General features: G+C 40.7%; 1 protein-coding gene across 1 annotated transcript; it reads right to left on the bottom strand.

Moving 5' to 3' along the window:
• Positions 1–204: 204 nt before the first annotated feature.
• On the bottom strand, positions 205–18,270 carry RGCC (regulator of cell cycle). Its single transcript, XM_082244319.1, has 5 exons — positions 18,204–18,270; positions 13,678–13,854; positions 3,604–3,711; positions 2,402–2,464; positions 205–538 (listed from the first exon to the last, which is right to left on the bottom strand). The coding sequence occupies exons 1-5, from the start codon at positions 18,235–18,237 to the stop codon at positions 531–533; spliced, it is 390 nt and encodes a 129-aa protein (XP_082100445.1). The 5' UTR covers positions 18,238–18,270; the 3' UTR covers positions 205–530.
• Between the last annotated feature and the right edge of the window lie 418 nt (positions 18,271–18,688).

Raw genomic sequence — 18,688 nt, 5'->3', positions numbered from 1 at the left:
CTTACATGTGACATCAGCATGTTAGGGGGCTTGACCTTAGTTTATGAAAGCCTGTCATAGGTCTCCCATTTCATTTAAACGGAAAAAGCAATTTCTTTACCCGTCTCATTACAGCCAGCACCAAATAAAGATAAGTGTTGCAGTCAAAGTCTTATCGTTTTCTAGAACCAAAGTGGAAACGTGAAGCAATAATAAAATGACACATTTTATTTTGTATACAAAAATATATTATATTGGAAAAAACTTAATTACATTTGTTTTAACTATAATATTACAAATTTCCATAAAAGCATTTTAAATTACAATTAAGCAACATTATGTAAAAAATACAGTCAACTGTATCTTTAAAAGTATTAAACAAATATATATATATATCTCTTTCTAATACATGCAGCAGGTGGAGGCCAAGATCAAACAGATCAGTACTTCGGTGTGATCTTGTGGAAACGCCTGCATTATGTAACTACTTCATAACGATTTCCAGCCACTCTGTGTTCTTGCACTGATCCCATGACCAGCTATACAGTGCTCTACATACCTGCAGAGACAAGAGATACAGAGGTCAGCCAAGTACAAGTCATAACCCAATATGCTACACTAAAGTATCGGGAAGTAAAGGTTCTTCCAAGTAAGTAGCATTTGAGAAAAAAAATTATAAAAAACAGTACAGTAAATAATTTAGGAAAAAGGTATAACGAGTTAATGGTTTTTATTTTGAGATGGACACAACTATGCTATATAACTCAGGCAAGGGATATCAATATATTTCTTCATGCAAGCATTGTGTCCTTTTTAATAGGAAGTTCTACAGACAAATGGAGCTGAACAATGCCAACTTGGTTTTGTAAGGGCGAGTTCCACAGTATTCATCCTTATTCTGACTTTGCTGCCTAGAACAAGATGCCTCAACCTCACTGGCTGCTTGTTCTAGCTTAGTGACTTATTAAGAAATTAAATTCAGGATGTCCACCACAGAGCATGCACTTTCAAATACAAGTCAGCAAGAACATCTTACATTTTTCCACAGCAACAACATCTTACATTTTTCCACATGAAAGGTTTCCTTTAGTATTTTGGAAATATATAAAGCTGCTAAATAATGCATGTTCTCTGCTCAGGAGAGAGCCAAGAAAGTCGCAACTCATTTTGAAAACTAAGTAGGGCACAAAATTCAGTTCCGCCTATACCTTATCCGGCACAGTAAAAACTGCTTGAAGCACAACTTATGTCAAATATTCTTTAGTTTTGAAGAGTTGTGTAGTATACCCGTCTAGACATCTAGAGCAGTTCTGGATGCCCGTTTACCGCTGTATTTATGTGAGTACCTGATTTACAATAAAGGTTTTTTTAAAAACGGTACATCACTATACGAGACTTCTCCTTGCATATCATCACGGGATACATCGATCGTTTGAGAAAAGGGAATACGAGGCTTCATTGCCCAGGTGAAGGAAGATACCTTCCCCCAAGAGCCCCATACACAGAAATTGCTGGATAGAGGATATCACCCCAATGCACATTACCCCTGTAGGGGTACATATTTTTGGTGAGTGCAGGAGATATTGGAGGGGTGCACTGGTTTTCTCACCCAGCACTCGGATCACCCGGATTATCACCTACTAAAATTGAATGATACACCCGTTTCACCTTACAGCACTTTAAAGACTGTTTATCATATTTTGTTGGATCACCACTTTTTTTTTTAAATTGCATAGCACTGTATGGACTATTTATTTCTTCTGTTGGATTATCATATCTTTTAATTTTGTGATTATCATTATAAATTTTTTTACTGGCACACAGGTTTTTTCCTATTAATTTATTCATTTATTTATTGCACATGTCACTTTGAGCACACATCTAGTGAGAGCATACTCTAATCAGATTACATTTTTCAATTTTGTGACCAATACCATTATTCCAATTCTCTCACTGGCACACAGGTTTTTGGCCATTAACTTATTTATTTATTGCACACATCACTTTGAGCACACATCTAGTGAGAGCACACTTTAACCAGATTATCTTTGATATTTTTAAATATTTATGCTTCTTATTGTGGATTGCATGTGATCATTTAAACACGCACACTAGCACTTTACCCAGTGATAATTAATTTAACCTCTCCCTATACCACTTGTACCCAACCAGGCAGCGCCACTTTACCTCACTTTTTTCCATATATATGGAGCATTGAAATAGCCACATTTGTCTTGTATAATGTTTTTAGACTTTGTGATACCAATATAGATTTTGTAATTTTTTATAATCTATTCTAAGCTACAATTTATTATGAAATATTGTCTGTTGCTGCCTAAAGTCCCACATAGGAGGGTTTCCTTTTTTGTAAAGCTTAACGAGGAACTGGGAAAGTAACAGATAACATTACAAATATACTCACTTGCTAGTGTTCTGTCAAGATCAGCAATAAAATCTTCCAACTCTTTTGTATCGCCAAGTTTAGCTGTGCAAAAAAAAAAAAAAAGGAATTCTAAATTATACTTGACCACCACTTAAAATGGTTCTTGTTAACACAAAATGTAAGCAAGGCATAAAAAAGCCCAAATAATGCAAGAGATCACAGAATGCATAGACTTTGAATGCAATCATGTGATATTTCCTTGGATGGAGAGGAAACTGTCCTATCAGTGTAAGCACCCAGGGTCCGCAAGGGATTAGGGTGGCTGAACTTGCATTAGATTCTCTGGCCATTTTCTATTTACTGCCCAAAATCTTGGAATAAAACAGGTTTAGGTCAGATCCGATTATTTCATGTAAAACCACACCACCTAAACTCATTTTTAGTCAAGCTTTTGCCCAACCAATTTACATTATAGCTTGAATATTTTATACACCCATTTCATAATGTCACTGTATAAAAACCCAGTAAAGATAAGTACATAACAAAAACAAAACACCAGCATGTATAGGCCACTATTACTCTAAAATGCTAGTTAGCTGCCAGTCATACTGAGCCAAAGGCTTCCTGGGTCAGATGTTGAACAAGTATGCAAAGCAAGATAATTTTCTAGTTACATACTTGTTCTGAATTAAGGATTTTAAAAGTATTAAAGCCAGAAACTGCCAGATATCTAGCATTTTTAGAAGAGATCGGCTATAGCAGCCTACATATTTCTTCCACAATTCTCTTATTGTGGAACTACAGTCTAAATTTTATTTTTGCAGACGGTGGAAAGGGCACAGCCATATTTGCTCATTACATAGGCAAGTTCTACTCGCCACTTGTAGGATTACGTCTTAGTGGCTATGCCCTGCTAATCCTCTTAACTCTGAACTATGGCCTTTACAAAATGTCAAATGGCCTGTAACTCACAGACCATATGACCATTTTTAATTTAGGTTTTGGATAACATGTGAATGATTAGAATGCTTGTCATGTTTCAGTGTGGTCTGTGCCCCCATAAAAGGGAAATTCCCCCCATGCCCTACACAGGTGACTATAGAAACCTGTAATTGCTATATTTTAGGATCTTGGTTCATCAGCTATAGAAACCTGACAGTTTACAACCCTTCTCTACTCTACCTTATTTTGGCTTCAGATAGGTTTGAATGCAATTGCTGGCAAGTGAGGCCATACTGTACCTTTTCGTGGTGTTTCTGCTGGAGAGGACAGTGATGGAGAAGACAAAGTCGGGGAGTTAAGTTTTTCATCGCTGAAGCTAAAACTGTTTCTACAAAGTGAATCTGCACCTGAAAAACAAAATAGAAGGCTACTGTAAATATATATTTAAATAAAGTGGTTGAGAATGGAAAAAAAAAAAAAAAAAAAATCATACTACCCAGTTCTAAAGACTGGAAATCAAAGATAATAGCCCCCCACCACACACACTATAGTGGCCACTTCATACTTTATGAAAACTGGATACAAGCACATCTTGTGCATTTAAAGAATTTCTTCAGTCTGTTTGAAAACAATTAATAGTCAGCAAATACTGTAGCTACTGTCCAGGGTTCCAGCACTGTCACCCTTGCCGGTCTTTGGGTCCCCGGAGCCAGCGTGTTAGATGTGGGAAGCTGGCTAGGACTCCTTGTAAACTTCACAGCCAGTTCTGCGCTGTGTAAATAGTCCCGCAGCCTCCTGGGACATGTCCCAGGAGAGATGGGGGAAAGCGGAAGTGGGAGCAGCTATGTAACAAAACTAGGTACCTGCTTCTCCCACCCCAAAAAATAATACATTTCCAAAAGTGGTAGGGGGGAGGTCATAAAATGGGAACTTCCCTTTTAGGGTGAGGTTTACCTTCAAGTAATTGTCTATTGCATCAGATTTTTATATGCATCAATTTCCTGTTTTAACACTTTAACCATTTCTGGATCTGGACCGGAAGATTTTCCCCCTTAATGACCAGACCATATTTTGTGATTCGGCACTGCGTTACTTTAAGCAGACAATTGCACGGTTGTGCGACGCTGTACCCAAATAAAATTGAGGTCCTTTTTTCCCCATAAATAGAGCTCCCTTTCTTTTGGTGATATTTGATCACCTCTGCGATTTTTTTTTTTATTTCGCTTTTTCACTTTCTGCTATATAAAAAAAAAAAAGTAAAAATCAAAAGTGAACAATTTAGGCCACTTTGTTTTCTGCTACATATTTTTGGTTAAAAAAATAAATAAAATCACAATAAGCGTATTTTGATTGGTTTGCGCAAAAGTTAAATCGCGTCTACTAACTACGGGAAAGATTTATGCAATTTTTATTGGGGGTTTTTTTTTTTTTTTTTTACTAGTAATGGCGGTGATCTGCAATTTTTTGCAGGACTGACATTGCGGTGGACAGATCTGACCCCTAACTGACATTTGACACTTTTGGGGGGACCAGTGACATTACTACAGTAATCAGTGCTAAAAATATGCACTGTTACTGTAATAATGACACTGGCAGGGAAGAGGTTAACACTGGGCGATCAAGGGGCTAAATGTGAGCCTAGGGGAGTGATTCTAACCGTGGGGGGCGTGGCTTGTGAAATGATCACAGAGACCTGTGATCCTATATAGAAGGATCACAGGGGCTCTGATCATTCCAGAGAGAAGAACGGTCGGCTGTGTTTACAAAAGCTGCCCGTCCTCTCAGCAGGGAACGATCGCGGGTGTCAGACGGCAATCCGAGCCACCTGCCCCGTGCATCAGTGTCCCTGCTGCCAAGTGGGGGCGGTAGCGCACCGCCAGCTCGCCCCCTAGCTGCAGGCGCGTGACCGACGTAGGTCTATGTCCGTTTGCGCAGGAGAGACTTTTCAGTCTCTGCCCTTGTTTCTCCAGCATGTCTGCATCAATGCAGGGGGATGGATCTCTGTAGGTCAAAGATTTCTACTGTATTAGCTTAAATCAAGTCCGTACCCTCAATTTTCATAGTCTTTTTCCCCAATTATTGAAAATGGAAAATGTCAAGCTAAAGTTTGCAAGATCACATTCTCTAAAATCCAGCTGATGCTTCTGCAATATAGAAGTAGCATAAACAGAAGATAGTTGGCAGGCATAAATTGCCAATGACGACATCAATAAATGTGCACTGGTCAACCACATCTAAACAAACACTCAACTATACAACACAGTTGATTTACTAACAGCAAATAAAGTGTTCACTTGCAAGGGAAGCTGCACATTGCAATGAAGTTTTCTCCACAGCTTAGTAAGGTAGTAAGGCAGGCGACAGAATATTTTTTGCAAAGTCACATTACTATATACCAAGTTCTGGGGATAATTCGCATGCAAAGTGCAACATCTGCAAGCTGAACAGTCTATTTGCCTTAAGTAGAGAAACTCCAATGAATGTATGCTAAAGCTTCCATCTGCATCAAGGCTTTAGAGCTCTATTGCACAATTTGTGTGGTTATATGCATAGTTAGTTGGCCTGGCAAACCCAAGCAGGAACAGCTAAATATAAAGGAACTCACAGAGGCAAGGTTATAGTTACAAAATTGTAACCAAGCATTAAAATAAATATAATTACAACTGTAAAATATTTCCTGTAACTGTAAAAAAGTGAGCTTGTTATGGAAGAACAGTATTAGAATGGAAAATGGAAAGTTTAAGCAGTTACCATCAAAGCATACAATAGGCTTCATGATTTTAGTTCACTATTCTGTAAATTGCCGTTTTATGGTGGATTTATGCAAGTGAGCACAATTTAAAAGATTAAATGCAGTGACAAAAAAAAAAAAAAAAGCAGCTTTTGCTAGTAAAAACCAGTCATATCCTTGACATTTTCTAGTGCAGGATAAAAATATATAGTTTGAGTCCCTATGGGTGAACAACTCCCTCTGGCTTTCACCCAGTACCCCACATATTTTCAGTGATAGTAACCTGCTATCCAGCAGTACTTGTGTATTGGGGCACTGGGAGGGAGATCCAATAGTCTATGAACTGTAGAATTCATCCATTGGGATTACGATTAATGTATTATCACCAATGCCAATAAAGTCATAGAACACCCTTTATTTCCATTACTGGGGAATAAAATCAGATAAAGTGTAAGACGAATACAGGAACTATAGAAACCCTACAATAAAAGAGAAGTACAAAAAGATTCTGCAGTCTCCACCTATTTCTATAGTAACAATGGAAGAAATACACAACAAAAAAACAGCAACAACCACTAACTTTACTGATCTCAGTGTCACATAGAACACACTGTTCAGATGTGACTGGTTAGCAGTATCTGCTTTCCATATGTACCGTATAAATGTGGATGCTGTGACTCCTGGTTGACAGAAGGTGCCCTTAGGCCCTGTTAAAACATATGTTCAGGTTATCTGAATTCCCTTTTCTGTAATAAAATAGTTTTGACATTTCTGTGGTTCAGAGAGGTGTTAAATAAAAGCAAAAAACTGGATGATAAATATATATTAATGTACCCGATGGTACAGTACATTAGTGCAGTTTAACTGCAGCATGTTTCCTCTCATTGGTGAGAACTACTTCCACTGACCTCAGTCTGTGGTTTACCTGCTGTGGTATCAATCATTAAACAGCAGGAAACAAGAAAAAGCAAACTGCCTCTTACTAACTAGGTGTGAATAGATATTACCACACAAGAATGAGGTACAATTCTTCCTTTAGGTTACACATTTCTGTTACTGACAACTGCTTAGAAGCATTGACTGGATATGCCAAAGGGTCAGTCAACTCAAAAGCAATATTTATTATTGGTGAAGCTTGGTGGGCTGAGTAGATACTTGGCATCTAATATGCAGCAGTCTCCAAACTGCTGCCCGGGGGCCAGATGGGGCCCTTTGCTTGCCTTTGGGGCACCATTCCCCCAACTGACACCAATGGTGGGGCACCATTCCCCCAACTGACACCAATGGTGGGGCACCATTCCTCCAACTGACACCAATGGTGGGGCACCATTCCCCAAACTGACACCAATGGTGGGGCACCATTCCCCCAACTGACACCAATGGTGGGGCACCATTCCCCCAACTGACACCAATGGTGCACTGGATTCTGGGGCACTCCCACTGGCCAAAGTCTAAACCCCCCTAAAGCCTGAAGAACTTAAAATAAACTGGCCCTTTGCTTAGAAAGTTTGGAGACCCTTGTAATAAGTCTTAGTGCACAACAAGAGCACTGACAGACATCTAGTCAAAACTTTAACCATGTCCACCTGGGAGTTCCCACCCATTTTACTTTCCATAGTAAGATAGTAACGATACAATCCATTTACCTTCGTAATAGCCACAGAGGCTGTACAGACTGAGAAGGGCTTATTTACGAAAGAGCAATAGGCTGCCCACTTTGCAAGGGAAGTTTCTCAAGAGCTTCATGAATGTGGTATAAAGAATATCCAATCATGTGCAAGGAAAAAAATAAATAAAATGTCAGGTAGTTGTCAGCATCTACCAAAAACAAAATTATCTGTTTTGGGTAAAGTGACCCATATCTTCATAGAAAAAAAAAAAAATACACTGCCCTTTACTAAGCGGACATTGCAGTATATCATAGCAGATGGAAAAAATAACCTATAAATCGTTCCTTAAAATTAGCAGTTTTACAAAAAAAAAAAAAAAAAAAAAAAAAAAAAAAAAAAAAAAAAGAAATTGATGAAGCTGACTATAATACACAAATCAAGAGAAACATTGTGTTCTCTTAGCAACTAGAACTAAACACTAGTAACACAAAGCCACAGTCTTCCTGTTTTTACAAACTATGCATTACAAATAAAAGTAATATGAAAAAAGAAAAAAAAAATCTTTATGTAATGGAACACAACTAGTAAAGTCACATGGATACACATCCTAAACTTGGTTAAAGAAAATAGAAAAAAAAACCCCCAAACAGTGCGTCTACGAACACCTGCAGAATGCATTCATACAGGAAAGCCTTGGGGGGGGGGGGGGGGGGGGACGACTCATCTTCATTCTTGACTAATTATGCTCATTTCTGTCCCTGGGGATACTTCAAACCCAGCAGTTCAGAATTCAATAACTCATGCCCCAGACAGTGGAAGTGGCAAAAACCAGGGAAATCTTTACTGATTGCCCTGCAGGTAATGATGACACATGAACATGAGAGAATACAAAGAAAGCTGTATTCGTGATCAAAGCGATTGCAGGACATCTTCCTGATTAATAGAGGAGATCATACACTAAAGGTCATGTGACGTTCCTGCACAGGTATGACATAATGGTCTAACAAGAACTGGCAGGATTTGTATTTTAGATAGGGGTAACCACACAGAGAAGGTACTAATGAATCACAATGTCAGGAATGCATTTTAATCCAGGGGGTAGAGAACCCAATATGAATTATGTTGAGTAGGCTGTCTACAGGCAGATGCAAAGCTAAATTCAAACAACCAAGAGTTCAGCTTCATTTAGAGCACATTCTGTATGTACAGGGTTTCCTCCGCACATTCTGTATGTAGAGGGTTTCCTCCTACTTCTAAAGCTTGGTACATACAATGAGATTATCGGACGAACGATCATCTGTTTTTTGCATGCTAGTCTCCATATCAAAAATAAAATTTGGGGCGTTCGATCGAGTCCACTGGGGGTACATGGAATTGGTGCTGCGGAAGTTCGGCTTCTCGGGCCCGATCATGTCCGCTATACTCTCCCTTTACTCTTCACCTTCGGCTAAAGTCCTATCAGCAGGAGTCCTGTCTAAACCATTTTTTATAACAAATGGCACCCGTCAAGGATGCCCCTTATCTCCTCTTGTCTTCAACCTGATCATTGAACCACTAGCAGCCTCCTTTAGACAAAACTTCCTGGTCTCCGGCTTTAAAATCAACCGCTCGGAACATGTCATTACACTATTCGCTGATGATGTGATTCTTAGTCTCACAAACCCTGTAGTATCCCTCCCGGCGGCCCACGACATACTACAAAATTTCAGTCATCTCTCATATTACAAAGTCAACTTTAGTAAGTCCGTTATTCTCAATATGGGCGTACACAATACAACGCGTACTCATCTACAAACCACTCTCCCTTACACATGGTCTACGTCACCGCTCCGCTATTTAGGCATTAACCTCACGTTTCCCTCGGCCAACTTAGTCACCTCCAATATCAAACCTCTGATCTCGACTATCTCCGCAGACATAGCCAAACTTACGTCGGCAGATCTTTCGTGGACTGGCAGGATTGCTGCATTTAAAATGGTCTGCTTACCCAAAATTTTGTATCTCTTTCGTACTCTCCCAGTCTACATTCCCCAGAAGCTCATCAAACCCCTTTCGTCGCTCCTCCGCGCTTTTGTCTGGCAAAAAAAGAGGGCCAGATGCTCTTATGCCCATTCGACTCGCCACAAATCGGTTGGAGGCATTGGTATGCCAGACCTTCTGGATTACCATTCTGCGGCCCATCTCACCGCCCTTCGCCAATGGTTTTCCGAACGCTCTGACCTCCCGTGGGTTCCCATAGAAAAAGCGCTCTCTAATGTACATGCCCTTAGTGATCTGCTATTAGCAGATAGCTGGAAACAGGTACCCCTCCACACGCTCCCCCTACCGACTCAGGCTCCCCTATTGTCATGGAGAATGTTATCCCACCACCTTCCAGGTTCTGCGACACCTGTCAAACTACCAATCCCCATTGCCACTTTGAATGTCCTCCTCCCTTATGTTAACCTCTCCAAATTCCATGCAGCTGGCATCACCTTCGTATCACAGCTCTACCAGGGTGACACCCTTAAACCGTTCACAAAGCTTGCCAGTGAATTTTCCCTCCCAGTACAAGCTACCCTTGCATACAACAGCATCTCCAGTTTCCTGCGTAAATACCCTCCACCGGTGATCCTGGTATCCCCTCAATTGTGGCAATTCTTCACTAACCCCGTATGCTCTACAAAAGGTATATCCCTATTCTACAATACCATCAAGCATAAAAATACGTTCCGCAAGTCCCCACATATGATTTCCTGGGAAGGTGACCTCAAGCAAACCTTTTCAGATGCTCAATGGCAAACGGCCATCCGTGCTACTTATAGAGCCTCCAAATGTGTATCCCATTGGGAACAGGCGCAAAAAGTGTTGACTCGCTGGTATCTAACCCCGTACCGACTTTCCAAAATTTTCGATACCCAAAGCCCCCTCTGCTGGCGTAACTGTGACCAGGTGGGCACGATTCTTCACATCTTTTGGCAATGTAGAAGTCTGACCAGTTTTTGGGGAAAGATTTTCGAAATTATATCAGATGTCACTGGTATTTTAAGAAGCACAGACCCGGCCTTAGCACTCCTCTCCTTGGGCATAGACTCATTTCCACTCGCCATGCATACTGTTATTACCCATATACTAATTGCAGCAAGGACGATTATAGCCAGATGTTGGAGGCAGCCAATCGCTCCTTCACACCTTGAGGTCATTAAACAGATTAACCTCCAATTCTCTTTGGAGAAAGCTTATGCCTATGCTGTTCTTCAAAGCCCTAGGTTCCACAAACACTGGTCATTCTGGATGCAAAGCAAATACTTCACCAACCCTTGTTGACAGTTCGTACTTATATGACAGGAATTACCTAGTTCTGTTGTTCCATTTACCTCTACACCAGTTGTTATACTCTCGCATTGTTCGTATTGTATAATCTTTGTTAAACCTACTGATTGTACCAAGATTGATGCAAACCTATGTACTATGTAATGTACATCGCACCCTTCCCCTCCCCCCCTTTTTTCTCTGTCCCCCCCCCCCCCCCCCCGTGTACTTTGTTATGTTTTTTCTTGTGTTTCTGAAATTTCAATAAAAACCATTGAAAGTAAAACTAAAAAAAAAAAAAAAAAAAAAAAAAAAAAAAAAAAAAAAATAAAATTTGGAACTGATGTCATGTATTGTATTTTTTTGGATGAAAACTGTACTGTTTAAAATGAAAATTGTGCAAGAAAATTTTTTGCACTTTTCCCATCGGCTAATTTCCTAAAACCTGTCCTGATTGGCTCTCAAAAGCTGTGCACCAACGATCAGATTATCGTACGATCGATTTGAAAGCTGCAATTTTTGAACAATTTTCTGATCGTGTGTACAGGCCTTAGGCAGCCAGCCAACAATTTACAAAACTGTCAATGTTACAAAGTGTCGCAACTCTGGATCTTAAAGATACAAGATTACAATATGAGGGAAGACAATACAGTTGCAATACAATTCAATACAGGAGGAATTCGATGGCCCTGTCCGTTAGAGCTTACAATCTAGAAGGGAGGGTCAAGCGAAACAGAAGGCAATAACTGTGGGGGGGGGGGGGGGGGTTGGATGAGTTGATGGAGAAAATGGAAGTATGGTTGTTTGGTGTGAGTAAGATAAGCTTCTCAGGGATTGTTTAAAAGCCAAGAGTATTAGATAAAGCGGACAGATTGGGGTAAGGAGTTCCATAGGATTAGAGAGGCTCTGGAAAAATTCTGGAGGTGAGCATGGGAGGATGTGATGAGGGAGCTAGAGAGCAGGAGGTTTTGAGTGTAACAAAGAGAGTGATTAGGTTAATATTTAGAGACTAGGCTAGTGATGTACCTGGGGGCTAAATTGTGAATGGCTTTGTAAAAATGTTAGTATTTTGAATTGAATTTGTTGGGTGAGTGGAAGCCAGTGGAGGGACTGACAGAAGAGTAGTGGACACTGAGCAATTGGTAAGGTGCTTGAGTCTGGCAGCAGCATTCATGATGGATTGAAGGGGGGATAGTCTGTCGAGGAAAGCCTATGGCGAGGAAATTGCAGTAGTGGAGGCGAAATGACAAGGGAGTGAACTAGGAGCTTTGTTGCGTCATTGGTTAGAAAGGGGTGTATTTTGGAGATGTTGGAGGTTGAGGCAACATCAGCATTAAGTACATGCATACCTATTAGAAGCTTAATTACAAAGACCCTGAACTATACAAATTGAAGGAAACCTGCCATTTCAAATACCTGTCTAGCTGCCACAATGGCCCTTTGCCCTTCAGCATTTTCTAAGTCACAGACCCAAAACAAACACAATCAATAAGATCAAAAACCTTAATACAGTGCTTAAAGCAGTAGTAAACCACTGGCAATTTTTTTTTATTTTAGACCTGCAAGGCAAAGTTATAATGTGTTAGTATGTATCGCATACTAGCACAATATATTAAACTTACTTTAGAATGATGTCCTCCAGCGGCGCTGTCACCGCTGACAGAGCTTCCATCTTCACCCAGTCTTCCTTTGAGGTTTGCGGACTCCAGCTGGGTGAGTGGTTGGAGCTGCAAAGAAGTCACTCCCGCATATGCGCACGGAAGCTGCCGTTTAGGCCACAGGACTCTGAAGGAACGGCCTTTTACAGTACCTATTAGGTAAGCCTATAATAAGGCTTACCTATAGGTAAAAGTCATGCATGGGAGTTTACTCCCACCTTAAGCAAGCAGCTCAGAAATGCAGCCAACTAGCATTTTGGGAGGACAGCTATGGCATGAGTGATTTAAAACCGGTCTACACAAATGTATTCCACAAGTCTTAAAATGACTTCTATACATTACAGCTTTCAAATGCCCAGAGCCACTGCAGCCTGTGATCCACCACAATTCTTCTCACATAGCTAAGCACATAAGCCAGGGTGATGACTGGGTACAAACTCTGGTGTTCGCCATCAATTAAGTGATCATTTTGATGGAAGAGCACACACTACATCACCTAAACAGAACAAGGACCTATAGAGTTATTGCTAAAGGGGCTGGAGGGAGAGTATATCTGAGATCTGACTCAAAATATGTAATGCTTGAGGTTTTAAGCAGGCTATAAACTACGGTATGCCAATTTTGGCTGGTTCCTGATGAACCAAACGAAATGCACTATGTGGGTGTCCCTGACAGTCCCCTCTGGCCCAAATGAAATACTGAAGGAGCCAGATAGAACATTTTTTTTTAGCTGAATGGTGGCTGCATCCACTCAAATCAGATGCGGATTGAATATTCTGAAAACCACCTGTGGCAGTTGTCAGAATACAGTAGGCACAGTACAACATTTGTCCATCCATACTGTATAGTGCGGGCAGTGGATTATTTTTTTTTTTTTATTTTGTTCAGCCCACAGGCTAAAGAAATCACATGTTCAGTGTAGCACCCCATCCATTCCTGACCTTCAAAATGTCTAGAATAGATTAAAATAGAGGGTATTATAGGGTAACATTTTCTGGTAGGTTTCAGTGAAAAACACGCAGGAATCAAATCTCATTTCACATTTCACGGTGTTCTAATAAGGTCACCTTAACACTTGCTTACTTTCTGAGTCGCTGATTCCACTGTCACTGATACTGGCACTGCTCCTCCTCTTCATGGTCTTCAGGTGTTCATCGTAACAGAAACGTCTCTTGTTAAACGGCGAGGAGAAATCTTCCAACACGGCATCAAATTCACACAGCACTTCATTCAAATCATCATCATATTCAATAAAGGCAGCTGTTAGAAATAAGAATAAATGTTATACTAGTCTGTTTTAGGACATTTGATATTCCTGCATATTTTATGGTCTCCATTGAAGAGTACAGCCAACTAGTAACCCACATAAATTTGTTGGAAGTTGTTTATATCTGACACGATGTTGGTTTTAGGTTGCATGACTAGTTTTAGTGTCGATGCCAATTACCAGTTATTCCATAAAGCCAGAGTGATCTCATTTCATTACCATTAATAGCATCTCCACCAACATTACAATACACAAGTACAAGCACGAAAAGGACAAAACTCACCAAAAAACAGCATGATTGGTGCTACTACTATTATGGTAACTCACAAATAAAAAAATGTGCCTATAGTGTAGTCAAGATGACTATCGGACCACTGAGACAGCTGCAATCCATAGCCCTCGTAGTCATTCAAAGATGACTCAGTGCTGTTGGTAACGGCTCTACTTTTTCCTAGATACCTTGTTTTTAAAGCTGAACCCTGAGGATTGAGGAGTATAAATCTTCCTCAGTAATGCAAATCATATCAATAGGGGAAGAATCTTTTACAAATACAGATTTGTAGCAAAGCTGGAGAACACTAGCCTTCAATTCTAGAAAATAAGTTAAATCAAACATGTCCTTGTATGAAAAAAGGGACAATCATTTATAGGCGATATCACAAACAACGCATGGCAAACCAATCTGTTACAAAGAAATCTAGATGAGCTATAGTGAGCATAAAACCACAAAATGAGTCATTGTCTATTACAGGATTTGGTAACCTCATAAAGATGTATTCATGTCATTTTAAGAGAGTGATTGGTTTTCAAGATTTTCCCCTGGCTGCCCCCTCCTGCAATCATCAGACTGACATTTCTACAACTAGGTGGGCCGAGTCTGTAGGCAGCTGTATTGGCAGCACTGCAGAACTCTTCCACTGTGGATACTCCTCATAATAGAGCATTAGCAGGAGGCTGGGAACAAAGGGCACAGAAAGCCTCTTTGGCAAAACACAACTCCCCACTTTATGGGAAGTCTTTGATTCAATAGAGATCGTCCAAAGCGCATTGAATAGCGACATCTGCTATGACAGAGGCCTGCAGAGCAGTGCACAGGTTAAAGGCATCACAAGTCTTCAAAGCCGGTTTTATCATCAGAGCAAAGCTTCCCATCTCTGTCTATAGGAGAGCGATGAAAGTAGATGAAACGTGCTCAGAGACAGATTTCAGGTTTGATATGCTGTGCAGGCCACAGAGGGACTTGTAGTAGAACAGCAACTCCAGCAAATTTAAAGGGAAGGCATATTGGAGGAAATTTACTAAAACTGAAGAGTGCAGAATCTAGAGCAGCTCTGCATAGAAACCAATCAGCTTCCAGGTTTTATTGTCAAAGCTTAATTGAACAAGCTGAAGTTATAAGTGGATTGGCTACCATGCACGGCTGAACGCGATTCTGAGTGCACCAGTTTTAGTAAATCTCCCCCCAGTGTGGTTTAGTGAACATACCACATTGTTTGTATGCTTTTCCATGTTTTTCATAAAGTATAACTAAAGGAAAAATATTTTTTAGTTTTACAAACACAGAGGAGGGATTAACTATTTTTTTTACATAGAGAGAGGAAGTCCAACACCTGTCAGGTTCTTATGGTTTTTTGTGTCCCCGCTAGGGATATTCACTCTCCATTCATCCTGGTGACTGTTACAACCAAGAGTGAAGGTGAAAAAACCCCACGTCCCCAGAACAGGAATAGAGGGGAAATCGTTGAATGAGGACACTAGTTCTGGTGACACCCAGGGATTCCTTCACTTTTGAGAAATTTCCTCTTACCTCCTCTTGTGGTTATAGGACAGGAAGTGGAAGGAAATCTCCCCAATGGCAAAAAAATTTCAAAAAAATGACATCCTTTCATACTCCATCCTAAATGAACACTTTTACAGCTTATCGTAGATAAGAGAACCATGAAAATAAGGTATGGGTTTGACTTACTCATTCAATCTCCCTTCTTAAAAGAAAAAACAAACAAAACTAAAAACGGTGCCACTGGCAAAAGAATTAATACTGACCCTTACAGCAGACAGCAAATCCAATATTGCAGAGCTTTGGCCAGTACAGCTATCCAACACTTCTGGGTGTGTCAGAGCATGCACTTTGGTTCCATCCGCCACCCCCTATGTCACTCCAGGACACAGAAATGATCTAGGATGAACTACAGCTCACAGCAGGGAACACACTGACACCCAGAAGTGTCAGCCAAGACAGCAGAGATTGGAGTTGCTGCCCATTGGAACGGTAAGTATTAATATTCCCCTGTTACAGGATAGCACTAATTATTTTACAGTCGCAGGCTTACATTGGTGGTCAGTGGGAAGTACGCCCCTCTTACAACACACACTTTGCAGTGGTGGTAAGTGAAAAGAATATGCCTCCTTACATTGGCAAGCAGCAAAAGAATGCCGCCCCAACTCAACATTGATAGTCAGTGAGAAGAGCAACACCCCCCCCCCCCCTATATTGGGGGTCAGTGGGAAGAACACCTCCCCACCTTACCTTGGGGGTCAGTAGGAAGAACGCCCCTCCTTATGTTGGTGGTCAGTGTGAAGAATGCCCCCCCCCCTTACGCTTGGGGTTAGTAGGAAGAAGATCCCCCTTCCTTACACTGGTGGCTTGAGGAAACCCCCTCTCCCCTTACATTGGTGGTTAGTGGGAAGAATGCTCCCTTTACATTAGAGGTCAGTGGAAAGAACATCCCCCTTACATTGGTGGGAAGAATGCTCCATTTACACTAGTGATCAGTGGAAAGAATTGCCCCCACCTCCCTTAAGGTGGTCATACATGTAGCGAAATTGGGCCAGATAAGCATGGACCGAACTAATTTCAATACATGCATGAGCAGGCTGGTTGTACAGAAGGCAATCCATGTATGGGCAGGCAAGACCAACTTCTATACAACCAGCCTGTCAGGTTTTTCCCAAATGATTGGTGCCGCCTGCTATACCTGGCAACACCCAACCAATGTGTTCTCAATGTGAGGGCTCCCTACTGTTGGAACACAATAACACAAGGGAGGGAGTGATCCCCCCATCCACAGCGAGTGTTTTTCTTCACCTAGAACCTGCTGGTTGAATGATAACTATAACCTAACATATTAGTGGTTAGCAGGATGAACGCCCCCCCATTACATTGGTGGTTAGAGGGAAGAGCGCCCCCCCCCTTACATTGAAGGTTAGCAGGATGAACGCCCCCCCCCCCCTTACATTGAAGGTTAGCAGGATGAACGCCCCCCCCCCCTTACATTGAAGGTTAGCAGGATGAACGCCCCCCCCCCCTTACATTGAAGGTTAGCAGGATGAACGCCCCCCCCCCCTTACATTGAAGGTTAGCAGGATGAACGCCCCCCCCTTACATTGGTGGTTAGTGGGAACAATGCCGCCCCCCTCCCAAGGCTTCATGTATACTGGCAAATTAACTTGAGGTTTTTTTTTGCCAAAGCTCTTAAACTCAACACCATAAAGGCTCATGTATCCCTGTACACATAGGCTTTGGGCAGAGTTTAGAAGCTGCTGCGTTTAGGTGAGCTTCAGCCTCCCTCTCCTGAATGCAGAAGGATAAGAAAGTTTGACCGATGGCTGTGGATTATAATATATTTAATAAAATTATAGGTATCAAATGATCCTATACTTATTAAAATTATACGAATTAAACATTTATACTATAGTAATTCAATTATGCTATATGTATTAAATGATAGTATACTTCTTACATGTAGAATATCCTTCTTACATTTATACTAAACTTTGTAATAAGTATAGTATAATTTAATACATATAGTATACATTTGCTAAGTATAGTATAAAATGTAAGAAGGATAGTAGAATACATATGGTATCATTTACTAAGTATAGTATAAATGTAATAAGTAGAAGATAAAATGTAATAAGGATATTAGAAATGTAATAAGTATAGTATAATTTACTTTTATAATACCCTTATTACATTTATACTATACTTCATAAATTATACTAAATGATACTATCCTTCTTACATTTATACTATACTTCATAAATTATACTAATAATGTAATAAATGATACTATCCTTCTTGCATTTATACTATACTTTTTATAAGTAAAAGCAGTGGTATAAAATGACAAAGGTAGCCCATCATGCAGGAAGATGATAGAAGAGCTCTATGAAGGTAGGTGATGTCACCCTCCTAATGAATGCAGCCAATCCTGTCCATACCCCTCCAGGCAGAGGTGACAAGTGCCATGTATTGATGGTCAGAGTCCAGCCTGGGGCGATCCATAGAGCTCAGTAGATGGGGAAAGTCTCTAAAGGTGACCATCTGAGAATCTGCTCTTACCTCTCCGGGATGACTTGACTTTAGGGGACTTCATAGCTCCAAGTAATACCAGTATAGGGGAGGAAGGACAGAGGGATTAGTAAATCGCTGCTCCCAAGGATCTCTTTCCACTCGCACAGCACAGATCTGATGTACGATTCCCTCCGTGCACGGCTCTTTTTATGTGCGGGCTGCCTGGGCGGTGACGTCACTCGGTGGGCGGAGAGGCAGCAAAGTTCCATTCATTGCAGTCACGTTGGATTCCATGTATTGAGCCGCTCTTATTTCAGATTATCACTAGAGGGCGCCTATTTCCATTCACAGTATAAACCAAGCTGGGTCCAGCAAATGATTACAATAGGCAAGTATTATGAGTGGTGTGTATATAGAATGAGGGCATATAAGGCAGAATTATCAAATGGCTTTGTTTTCTGGAGACATTTAATACGTTTAACCACTTAAGGACCAGGCCTTTTTCTGACATTTGTTGTTTACAAGTTTAAAAT

Source organism: Pelophylax lessonae (assembly GCF_965119305.1).
Source record: "Pelophylax lessonae genome assembly, chromosome: 2".
Classification (NCBI taxonomy): domain Eukaryota; kingdom Metazoa; phylum Chordata; class Amphibia; order Anura; family Ranidae; genus Pelophylax; species Pelophylax lessonae.
The sequence above is the reverse complement of the archived record's forward strand: the minus strand, read 5'-3'. Positions and strand labels throughout refer to the sequence as shown.

What these genes read in the sequence shown, in the direction of transcription:
- RGCC (XM_082244319.1), bottom strand. Translation starts at nt 18,237, where the DNA reads ATGAAGTCCCCTAAAGTCAAGTCATCCCGGAGAG. An exon ending in TGGAATCAGCGACTCAGAAA is followed by an intron (nt 3,712 to 13,677) that starts GTAAGCAAGTGT and finishes TTTGTTTTTCAG; the next exon opens with GTGCAGATTCACTTTGTAGA. An exon ending in AGCAGAAACACCACGAAAAG is followed by an intron (nt 2,465 to 3,603) that starts GTACAGTATGGC and finishes TTTTTTGCACAG; the next exon opens with CTAAACTTGGCGATACAAAA.